Raw genomic sequence first — 12062 nt, forward strand, 5'->3', positions numbered from 1 at the left:
AGGATGCTTACTGTAAAACAAACAAAAACAAGCTCTTGCATAAGGAAAGAAAAAACTCATTCCACTCCCCTATACTGAACCATATAATATGCTGACTATAGTTAGCAGTAAAAGAGAATAAGAGACAGATGCTTTTACAAGAGAAGAACAGGTCAAATCAAGATATCCTGACCTAGCGTGGATCATATGCATATTTTGTAAGTGACTACAGTATGAAGCATCACTTCAAATATAATTTTAATCTAACTTTGATGGCAGCTGATTGTAAGTACAGAATTTCTAATTCTATTGCCTATTAGACATGACAGAAAATATCCTATGGTTAATAGCAAGGAAATGATGACTTCATTCCCTATGGCAGATTCAGTTGCAAAAAAAGAGACACACACCACCGATCACAGTACAACTCACACTTTATTCCATCATGATTCGTATACATGTAGGATTGGGAAAGCAAGAGACTAATAAAATCAGTACAGAACTTCTCTGGACTAATAGGCCATGAAAGGCATTACTGGTTTTGGCACAGAGTGGATCCATACATTGGCTGGAACAAGATGGGCAGGAAAGAAAAATCCACAAATCCAACACTATATTGAAATCATGTCTGAGCTCTGCAGCATGTTAAAGAGTAAATAATTACAAAGACTAACATGCAACTCTACATAAGTCATATTATTCATCTATAGACTACTTCCCCCTTAAAGATGAAGAAATGGCCATAGTATCTGTCCACAGTAGCTTAAAAAAGCAATCAATACACATTAGAGAGATCTGCCCACTGATTTCTAGAGCAACCCATCATAAAGAAAGAATGCTAAATAATATATCTGCCCTGCACTGTCTTCTTATTAAATTGAATCATACTAACCAACTTTTATTTACTTAATAATTCCTCCAGTTTTTATAATGTCTCCAAACAGAGTCTGTTAGTTCATCCATCCTTGTAAGTTACAGTGGACAAAGAGGAATCTGTGAAATGAGTATCTTTCTTTTTCAAAGATAACATTATGCCAATGAGAACATCAAACAAGTAACACTATTCTTCTGCAAATATTTTAGGTTTTCACACCTTCATATTACGAGGGGAGTCAAAAGAAGCCATCCTAGGAGGTGACACAGCAGTGCAGAATAAGATGTAAAAGGGGCACAAAGATTTCTCAAGAAAAAGAGAAGGAAAGGGAAAGAAGAAAAGGAAAAGGAAAAGATAAAACTGCTGTTGGCAGAATAAACTGTTAAAAAGAAAAATGTATTCATTTGCATTTAACTAAACATAATACAGAACAGTCCTTTAATTTTAGCGATGACAGAAGGAATGGTACTGAAAATTATATGCCAGTTAGCCTAAACCAGCTGATTGGATTGTTTTTCTTGTGGTTGTTTTTGAGTTGGTGAGCTCTCCCAGGGAGAATTTCTGCTTTTTGCCAGTGTAGGGCCAGATTTAACCCAAAGGGCAATCTTAATTACTGAGAACAACTTTATTAACTTGAGCATGTAGCTAACATTCATTTTCTCCGGTAAAAACATTATTCACCATGATGAGCTATTTCAAAATATAATACGAACCAAGATATGGTTCGTTCACAGGATGCACATTGCTAGATATTTGCATGTGATATGAATTTTAAAGTTAAACAATAAGGAAGAGAAGGAGGAGAAGGTATTTATTCAAATTGCTGGCAAAAAATCATCAAGTAAATGAAAAAGACAGATAGTGGTTAAGGATTTCTTCATTTTCCAAGAGGCTTCTTACTTGCATCTGCTGAGGGGGAGTAAAATGAGTGAAGATAATTCTCTCTTGTTCACCAATGTAGTAGTGGTTTGATTACAAACACAGAGGTAAGCAGAGTGAGATTTCAAGAAATATTTCTTAGTCTCCCTGATTTTAAATCTTAAACAACAAGCCACAAGATAATACAGGAAAGGTGGAAATGACTAGGAGGTTTGATAACATGCCTGGATCGGTCACACTTCTTGGAAAGTACCGAATCCCTAGACTGATTCTTTTCTTTTCTCTACTTTCACTGTGGCATTGTTCTTTTTAAGACGGCCATGTCTGTTGAAAGCTGTGCAACCTGAAGCCTAGAGAAGAAGTTTTAATTGAATTCCATGGCAAGTATTCGTGGATATTGAATCACCCATTGTCTGAGGTTGGTTCCAGGCACCCAGTCGATCATTTACTGCATGCGCTCCTTGACCATAGGGGCTGCTCCCTCTGACTCACCAGACCATCAATAATCATTTTTAGATGTCTCTTTGGAAATAAATGACTTTGTGAGACCAGGATAATTGTAAGGACTGGAAGATGGAAACAGGGTGAGGGAAGCAGAAATAAGCTGAAGGAAAAAAAAAAATCTTTCCTTCAGGTCCTACCTGAACAGTAATGAGGTAAAAATTCATGGAATGTGATTTAGAGACTTTTTATGATATTGTACCCATGCGGTGTTTCTGTAGTTCTTGATCTGAGAGCCCTTAGCAACCATCTGGTGCCGAATTTGCCCTTCTGGGTGTGGTGCCCTACTTCTGGAATGTGGATTTCCTGGGCCAATCCTGTGAGGATGTGCCTCTGTGCAGCTAACACTGCCACTCTGATTTTTGTCACAGCTCTGCTGAGGAGCCTGTTGGGCCCGCCAGGGGACAGTGGGGTAGTGGTGACAGAAGATGTGTCTGCCGAGAGGCAGAGGAGACTGAAGGCAGCCAGGGCTGACCTGCAGGAAGGTGTTCAGAATGCAAGACCTTGGGTTTTACCCAAGGTCAAGGTGGCTGTGATAGAAGTGGGAAAGGCAAAAGAAAGTACTTGGAAAAAAAGTTTTTAGAATTCAGAAGAAAAAAGAGAAATGGGGAGAATCACTGGATTAGGAATTTCACAGGAACCAAACATGATTTATGATACAGAGGAGAAAAACCTAGCTTATCTGACTGATAAAGAAGACATTCTTCAGAATATACTGCAACTAAACGATTTTCACACAGATAATACCAACACTAAAATGAGTGTTTCCATACTAGTATTAATCACGTTTCAATGACTCATTAGTTCTATTTTCTAGGTTGTTTAATTCATGTAGCACGTCCACAGCTTAGGTACCACCATGAGGGGAAAGAGGATGAGGGTGCAGAAAAAGAAGCATTTAAACTTAGAATTAAATTTTTGTAAACAAGAGTTAGTAGCACAGTGGCACAGTAGATTGTCAAGAAAAACAACGGGAGTGGGTACAGAGTCATCAGCCTGGCCTGGGCCATCTCGGCAGCTACAAGGGAGGGACTCTGCAGCTCAGGAGTCTGCCTTCTTGTTAATAAAAACCGAGCAGCAGGTGAGCAACCCATCCACCTTTTCCAGTTCAGACATGCTTACGGGGATCAGCAGATAGTCTTTCAGTTTCTCATAAACCTGCAATGAGAATTGCGGGTGAGGGAGAGAAGGATTACATTTCTGCCTGTTTCACTGCCCCCAGGTGAGAAGAATTATTTAGTTTGTGCCCTCATTTAACCCCAGTACATACGGAACCTCTGCCACACACACACCCACAGCTGGTGGCAACTGGTTAACCACTAGCTCTAAGCTTTAACCTCAAAGCCGAAGATGTGTCAGAGATGTGGTTGTTGTCAGCAAATGCCTTAACTCTACTATTGTCACTGCTAGATGAAGTGATAAAACAAAGTCAGTGGCTCTGTGTTCAGCCTGAACATTTCTCTCTTTCTTCACACTTGAAAGTCCTCTCAGTCGTGCTTTGTTTTTTTCCTTACTGAGACCACTGGAAAAATCTGACAAAGTGTAATTTAAGTGAATATTTCAGATCACACTGCTTTTAAACTACAGGTGTGAATTTTATAGTATCTTTCAACACTAATGGGAATCTAGTTTCAAAACTTCAAATTAACAGTCCACAGATTTTTCTCTGTGATCAAAGAAATACACTTTTAAAACAAAATCACTTGAAAACATACTGCCTAAAATTAATCTATCATGCTTTTGGGGGGAGCACTCCTTAAAACACAGTACAGTGGCTAATGAAAAGTGCTGGAACCAGTTGGAATTGGGTTCCAAACCCAGTGCCATCAACTTACAACTAGGCCTTCTATGAAGTGACAGCCTCTATGCACCTGCTTACTTCTCTATAAGGCTGAAATAGGACTGTTACAAGGACAAAACAAGACAATTCCTATAGCTTGCTTGGCACAGTGCCTGGCACCAGAGAAGCCCTCTGTCATTAGCCATCCACAAGGGTGTTATTAATAGTTACAATGGGGTGTTATTAATATTACTGATATTGATGACAGGCACAGGTTGAATGAGGAAGTGGTTACTGATCATCTGGTAGTCAGGCTGTTCTATACTGGGGGTCCAGATTTAACAACCCTGACGCACTGATGCGCTTAAAGTATGAGATCCACTATTAAGCCCTAGTCTGAGTCCAGGAATTTTACATTTTCTGCAAGTTCAAACTTCTGGCCATGGAAACAGAGAGAAATTATCTATATATTTTCCCCATCCTTCTGTTTTTATCTGCAAAGAGGGTAACAAAAATTAGAGGGTAAACCTAGTAACAATATAGTATTGCATATTTTAAAAGTGTTTGTAATACTCTTTAATATTTTCAAAGCAAAAGTCAATGGCAATAAAGACTTCATATAAATATTCCTCTGGGAAGAGATGAAGGAGTTGAAGTGCCTCGAGGTATCCATAGTTGAACACTGTTCAATCTTCTTGGTAGGATAAAATTGAAATTACTAAGGCATACATATGATACTAGCAGAGTACCCTGAGAGGCAAAGGAGATTTTCTTAAGACAAGAAAAAATTCCAGATCCAGGGACAAATTCCTTGTTCGAACACAAATGCAGGGACTCCTGGTGGGACTAGCTTGCTGGTTCTCAAGAGCGCCATATTTCTTCCTGCTCTATCTTCTTACCACCTAGACCCTTTTCTCGAAATGAGTACACACCTCTCTGGGTCATTCATATGCCTCTGCCTTAAGAAGCTACGAAGGGGCTGCTCAGATTGGCCAGAAAACAATGAACAGCTGACCATCTGATTGTAGGTCTTTATGCTTAGTGAATACTGATGTGGAAAGGTATATTTAATCAGAGCTGGGCACAGACTTGAGTGGTTGGAGTATTATTCGAAAAACTCTGAATACCAGGTATGGTTGTCTCAACTATCATGAATGCATTAGTGACTAATGATATGAAAGAGAAAATCAAGTTAAATAAACCTTTCCTGTGCCCTTAATATCCTTTCTGCTGTCTTAATGACCTGATGTGTATAGAGGAAAAGGAAGACCCCATTTGGCACGCCATCATAAAAGTAATCCCCAGGGAGGTCTTACTCGGCTGCAGTGGCCAGAAGGAAAGCTAGTTTTCTTTTGTTTTGTTTTGTTTTTACCTTTGCACTTTCTGGATAGTCTTCTGGGGTTTGGTGCAGCAAGACATGTCCTTTGCTGGGGATGTTGAGATATATACAGTTTGCAGCCATGTCATCAGGCACAGTGAGCTTGTCATAGCGGTGGTCACTCATCTGTTGCATGATCTATGAAAAGAAGCTGTTGATTATTTTTCTAGTTTTTGTTTATAAGACACAAAACACCCACATATGGGAAAGGTCCAGCAGAGATTTTGCTACCATTGGCTGAATAAGCAGTATTTTCTTGTGCCATAAGAAAAAAGCACCGTAACAGTAATTAGGATGGTTAATAATCAGATTTAGCAATAAACTACTCCCCATTTGCTCTTCTATGTACATTCAAGTAGAATGAACCTGTCCACAGGTGATGCCCTTAACATTGTGATAGCCAATCTGACTCCATTTGTGTAAAGTCCAGTGATTTCAGGTGGTTGCCTCCCCCAACCCACCCCTCCTTGGGAGTCCCCTTAGTTAACTCATGTCAGAACCCCACATCCTGTTTGGTAGAGCAATCTGCAACTATATGTTATCTTTATAAACTTGTGAACAGTATACTCCACACCTATGTGATATTTTGTTTCAACTAAACTGTGTAAAACTAGTTCTGCTCCTGTGAAATTCCCTGCTGCTCCCTGTCTGCCTGAGCCCTCCCCAATTAGAAGAGTCAATTAAAAGAACCCCTGCAAGCCACTTTTCCTCCTTGAGAGGTTTCCAGGCATAAGCCACTCTCAAACGTAGGCAATAAAGGACTCAAATTTGGCTCAGAGTGGTGGTGATTCTCTATAATCTCTCGTGATTAAGTATAACAATATAAAGAGCAAAAGAAAACAACAATGACCAATTAATGTTCCTAAGCATTATCCTCAAGGATTCTGATCTGGCAGGTTTGGGGTGGAGCACAGGAATTCACATTTTGAAAGCCTTCCAGATGATCTAAGGCAGAGAGTCCTTGGGCCACACCAGCAGAAAAACTGACTTAGCAGGGCTGTTATTTAGATGATGTATCTACTACTACTTTAGTGTGAAATAGCTTTAAAAAGAACACAACATTTAGAATGTTGATACTTCATCCTTATCTCACTTGAACAAAGAAAGAAAAAAAATTGTGTATATCAAATTGAAGGTATAAACTTTTGTGAGTTTGTGACTTGTTTTAGTAAAACAGTCCAGATAGCCAGTGGGCAGATTGACTTTTTTTTTTTTTTTCTTTTTCCAGAACTGGAGATCAAACTCAGGTCCTTGCATTTGATAGGCAGGCATGGCGACACTGAGCTAAATCTTTAGTCCCTAGATTGACTTCTTCATGGGTGTAGTGGGGCTGTCTCTAGATGCAAGATGGAAGTCAGGATTTGTTAGATTTTTCAGCAGCTGCTTTCTGGGCAAGCTGCTTCTTTCCAAGTGTAGCAACTGGGTCCACAGTACATCTGAATTTTTGCTTACTATGTGCTGTTGAAGTGATGTCAGTCTGCTTATGTTTGTGGCCTGAACCGTTCTCTCTTCCTTTTGCATAATTTAGACCTAGTTTACTTGAGAAGTTCAGGGTTTTTCTTTTAGACCCCTGGGGAGATAGCATTTTGGGCCAGAAGTTACCACCCAGAAGTCGTTAAAGCATAGCATGTACAGCCACTGCCACCTGGTCAAGCCTAGACACAAAGCCACTTTTCGATGACCCTCTGTATTCTGTTTGCTAGTAGCTTACTAAGGATTTTTGCATCTATGTTTATTAAGGGAGATTGGCCTGTAGTTCTCTTTTTTTGGTTGGGTCTTTCCCTGATTCTGAAATCAAAGTAACACTTGCTTCCAGGAATGAATTTGAAAGTACTGTTTCCCTTTCAATTTCATTGAAAAGTTTAGAGTATTGGCAGTAGTTCTTCTCTAAATGTTTTGTAGAATTTAGCAGTGAATCCATCAGGACCTGGGCTTTTCTTTATTGGCAAATTTTTAATTACATTTTCAATTTCACTGATTATAACTGGGGTGTTTAGAATTTTTATATGTTCTTTGTTCAACTTTGCTAATTCATGTATCTCGAAATCTGTCCATTTCTTCTGTGTTTTCCATTTTATTAGAGTACAGGTTCTCGAAGTAGATATTGGTGATCCTCTGGATTTCTGTTGGATCTATTGTGACTTCACCTTTTTCATTCCTAATTGCATGGATTTGAGCCTTTTCCTTCCTTTGTTTGATCTAAGGGTTTATTGATTTTATTTATTCTTTTGAAAAACCAACTCTTCAATTCATTGATTTTTTTGTATCATTCTCTTAGTCTCCATTGCATTGATTTCTGCTGTGATCTTTAGAATTTCCTCCCTTGTAAGAGCTTTGGGTTTGTCTTTCTTTTCTTTTTCTAGAAGCTTAAGATCCAGCATTAAGTTGTTTATTTGAGCTCATTCTGTTTGCCTAGTATGGATATTCGGTGCTATAAATTTCCCTCATAGAACTGCTTTTATTGTGTTCCATAGATTCCTGTATGTTGTATTGGCATTATCATTTATTTGTAAAACTGTCTAATTTCTTCTGTGACCCATTGGTTGCTCAGGAGAGTGCTGTTCAATTTCCATGTGTTTGTGAAGTTCTTGCAGTTTCCTTTGCTATTGATCTCTAGTTTAATTGCACTATGGTCTGACAATATACATGAGATAACTTCAACTTCTTTACATTTTCTTAAACATGTTCTAAGAGTTAGTATGTGGTCCATTTTAGAAAATGACCCATGTGCAGCTGAAAATAATGTATATTCTGATTTTGTGGGGTGGAATACTCTGTAGATGTCTGTTAAGCCCATTTTTTCAAAACCTTGATTCAGTTCTAGCATTTTGTTGATTTTTTTTGTCTAGATGACCTGTCTATTTGTGACAGTGGGGTACTTAGGTCCCCCACTACAATTGTATTAGTGCTATTTGGTTTTTCATGTCCCTTAATATTTGTTTTGTATAGTTGGGGGCATTAGTATTTGGTGCATATATATTTATGATTGTCATCTCTTCCTCTTGGATTGTTTCCTTTACAAGGATATAATGCCCTTCTCTCTGAATTTTGGTTTGAAATTTACTTTGTCTACAAATAAGATAGCTACCCGTGCTTTTTTCTGGGTTCCTGTTGCATGAAGAACTGTTTTCTGTCCTTTTACTTTCAGTCTATGAGTTTCTTTTTGGACTAGGTAGGTTTCTTGTATATAGCATATTGTTAGATTTTGCTTCTTAATCCATTCTACCAGTTAATTTCTTTTGATTGATGAGTTGGGGCCATTAACATTAATGGTTATAACTGATATGTACTGACTTATCACCATTGTGTTATTATCCTATTGTTGACTCTTTAATTTTTTCCCCCTTCTCCCTTTAATTTCTTACTTTGCCTCCTGAATTTGCTCTATTAGGCCTCATGAAGTTGTGATCTACATTGCCTTTTTCTAGGACATAATTGTTTGGAGCGCTGGTTTGGTATTCATGAAGTTTCTCAGGTGTTTTTTGTCATGGGAATATCTTATTTCCCTATCCATTTTGAAAGATAGTTTTGCAGGATACATCAGTCTAGGTTGGAGGTTGTTTTAGGGCTTGAAATTCCTCACTCCAGGCTCTCCTTGATTTGAGGGTTTGTGTTGAAACATCTGCTGTGATTCTGATGGGCTTTCCTTTGTATGTGATTTGTTTCTTTTTTCTAACTGCGTGTAGTATTTTGTTCTTCTATTGAGTTTCTGGGATCTTGATTATTATACGTCTATGTGTAGATTTTTTTTTTTTTAACATGGCTGGTTGGAGTCCTATATACCTCACTTATCTGTATGTCAAATTCTTCCCCTCTGTTTGGGAAGTTTTCTGTTATTAATTTTGTTAAGATTTTATGTCATTTATACTTTCTCCTGCTTTTTCATGGACTCCTATCAGTCTTATATTATTCTTCTTTGTATTATCTAGGAGCTGTTGGAGTGATTTCTCATGTTCCCTTACTATTATTAAGAGATCCTTCTTTTCATGGTCAATGATCTCCATCCTATCTTCTATATCTGATATCCTGTCTTTACTTTGGCTCAGTGTGTTATGTAAATTTTCAATAGACTTTTTAATCTCCTGGATATCTGTGTGAATCTGTTTCATGGATCCCACTTCTTTCCTATGTTGGGCATTCATGGTTTCCATTTCTTCCTATGCTGGGCATTCATGGCTTCTATCATGGTCCTCAGCTCATGTATTTTTTTTTTAATCTGTTTCTGTTCTGGAGTCTCTAATCATGTCATTCATTCTGTTTACCACCTCCGTAGTTATCTGGGAAATTATTTCTGTTTTGAATTTTTCTAGAGCCTCATTCATCTGCCTTGTTACTTCCTGTGCTGTCAGTTCATGGTGTACTGATGGTTGATTGCCAGACTTTTCCACCTCATTTCCCACACAAGTTTGCCTTTAGTAAGCTGGAAGTTTGTGTTTGTGCTTGAGCCTTGTTTGAATGTCTTCCCATTTCTATTTTTGTTGTTGGTACTGTCCTTCATTTGATACCTGGTTTAATACTTCGATCTTTCTACTATAGCTTGTGTTTAGGTTTTGAGTCTCTAAGGACTCCGAGGCAATCTCTTTTTCATTATACCAGGAAGGACAACTGATTATATCAATCACAACATCTTAGCCCAAGTGATACAATCAGCAACACAAAAGCATCCAGCACCGCTTAGAAAATGACAGTTTGTGGTAGTTATTAATCTATCATCTTCAACTGTGTGAATTAAGTCAAAATCGAGGCTAAAATTCAAGACAATAGCCTTTATGACCCGCCCCCCCGTGCTTCTGTGGTGTGAATCCAGGTACCAGCCCAGCCAGGATGCCAGAGGCACGTGGGGGTGGGGTGGGGGCTATAGGTACCTGCATGGCTTTGCCTCTTACAGGTCTGCCACTGAGGTTGGGTGGCTGAGGCTCAAGCTCCCAAAGGGGGCATTCTTAAAATTACTGACATAAGGGCCAGTGTCCAACATATAAATGTTTGAAGACAGTTTCACTTTTTCATTACTAGGAGGAAAGAAATTACACTATTCTTTATGGGGAAAAATTTTAATGCCAAGAATATATGAAGTAATTTACTGATAAATTCTACTGAGAGTTACTCTTAAAATAAATGTCTTGACAAAACCACCAAAGCTACCTTAGGGAAGCTTTTCAATTAATTTATCAAGGCTCCAGGGTTATCATTTTCAGACAAATTTAAAATATGCTAGAAGAAATGGCTTTTAATAGAAAACAAGCCCCATTTAGAGGGATGAGTCTACTTAACTGTGAATAAAAGCTGTGTTAAGCCTAGCCCCTTTCTAAATGAAAGGGATTTATGAAGCAATAACTGTAAATAATAAACAATATTTTTTTCCTGAAAAAGCTAAAGGTGTTTATTTCAAACAAAGAGCTTCTGCCATCTTGAATGAAGAACAGTTTATCTTTTTCTGTCAGTGATCATTCTCCTTTGTTGTTATTGTCTGAACATGACAGCTTGCCATTTATTTATAGCTGGGTTCAGGAGGTACACATATAAGCAGTGTGTAAAATGCAGGGAGCTCGTCATTCAGCGAGCCATCCGGAGACAGACTCAGGGAGGTAGTACCTGTGTGATATCTCCCTGGTGTGTCTGATGGGCACCGTGTGGATGTGCTCACACCACAAGCAGGAGGGGCAGTGTCCTGGCAAGACTGAGATGCAGGGTTTGTTTTCCCTTTGTGGATGCCCATAGCCTTTGTAAAAAGATGAGCACTGTTTCAAATATTCTGGGAATGCGATTGTTGGGCTGTTCTGTTCTATGTTCCAATATTTTTTCCTTACAAAGTTAGAGGAGGTGGTTTTCCAGAGCTCCTTATAAACAAATTATTCCTTTAACCCCAGGGACTGTACTTCCTGCTTCTCACTGCACGCCATGCCAGAACGGAAAGCAGAAAGCACCTAAACCCTGTACACGTCACTGAAATGCCTCTCCCTAAGAGCAGATTACTCTGCATCCTGAAAGGCCTCAGACTCAACTCTGAAAAATTCACATAAATTTTATAGGTTCGAGGAGAAGATCTGAGAAGTTAAGTCACTATTTCAAATGTCTTTTCAACTTTTACCAAAGGAACCCTATTACTCTGTGTAACATAATGAAAATGAATATTGCTAGGATTGGGTATCATTGTTCAGTTCAATTCAACAACCCTTTATGCAGTGCCCCCTTGGAGTTAGGCACCATGGTGGCATGATGTGTGAACAAGAAAGATGCAAAGATAGCTTAGTCCTGCCTTCAGGAGATGAAAAGCTATCACTTAAGGCAGGACTAGCATGTGAAGGGTGTGCTAGCAGTAAAAAGAAAAGTCAACCTCACTTTTACCATAGGCAGCTCTTTAATGAAGAAGGCATGCTGCCATAGTGGAAACGCCCTGAAATCATCTTTGCCACAGCCTGATCCTCATGGTCTGTTGCACAGCTGCTGGTTTGGAGGACCGGCCTTGCTCCCCAGGGTGCAGTTGACACAGAATAGAGTGGGAACTCTCTGGCTTTTAGCTGACAAGAATCTGCATGGCTAGCTGCATTAACAACCAGGCATTTCCGGCAGTTCCCAACATTTCTGGGAATTTGCTCATCCAAAGGACTGGAAGGCAGCTCCATTCTCTGGCTTCCTACTCATGCTTTCTTTGTATTACAGCAATTACGTAA

At 39.0% G+C, this 12062-nt stretch overlaps 1 protein-coding gene across 2 annotated transcripts in view; it reads right to left on the reverse strand.

Annotated features, from left to right (window-relative positions):
• Positions 1-678: 678 nt before the first annotated feature.
• The window catches only part of Ddah1 (dimethylarginine dimethylaminohydrolase 1), a 135279-nt gene continuing 123895 nt past the window's right edge, over positions 679-12062 (reverse strand). For both annotated transcript variants that reach the window (XM_033758111.1, XM_010636703.3), the window contains exons 5-6: positions 5386-5529; positions 679-3391 (exon numbers count right to left, since the gene is read on the reverse strand). In XM_033758111.1, the coding sequence (XP_033614002.1) occupies positions 3275-3391; positions 5386-5529 (261 nt within the window). In that variant the 3' untranslated portion in view covers positions 679-3274. The remainder of the gene's footprint in view (positions 3392-5385; positions 5530-12062) is intronic.

This window comes from Fukomys damarensis, unplaced genomic scaffold, assembly GCF_012274545.1.
Source record: "Fukomys damarensis isolate Sample0158 unplaced genomic scaffold, DMR_v1.0_HiC HiC_scaffold_33, whole genome shotgun sequence".
In the NCBI taxonomy this organism is placed as follows: Eukaryota; Metazoa; Chordata; class Mammalia; order Rodentia; family Bathyergidae; genus Fukomys; species Fukomys damarensis.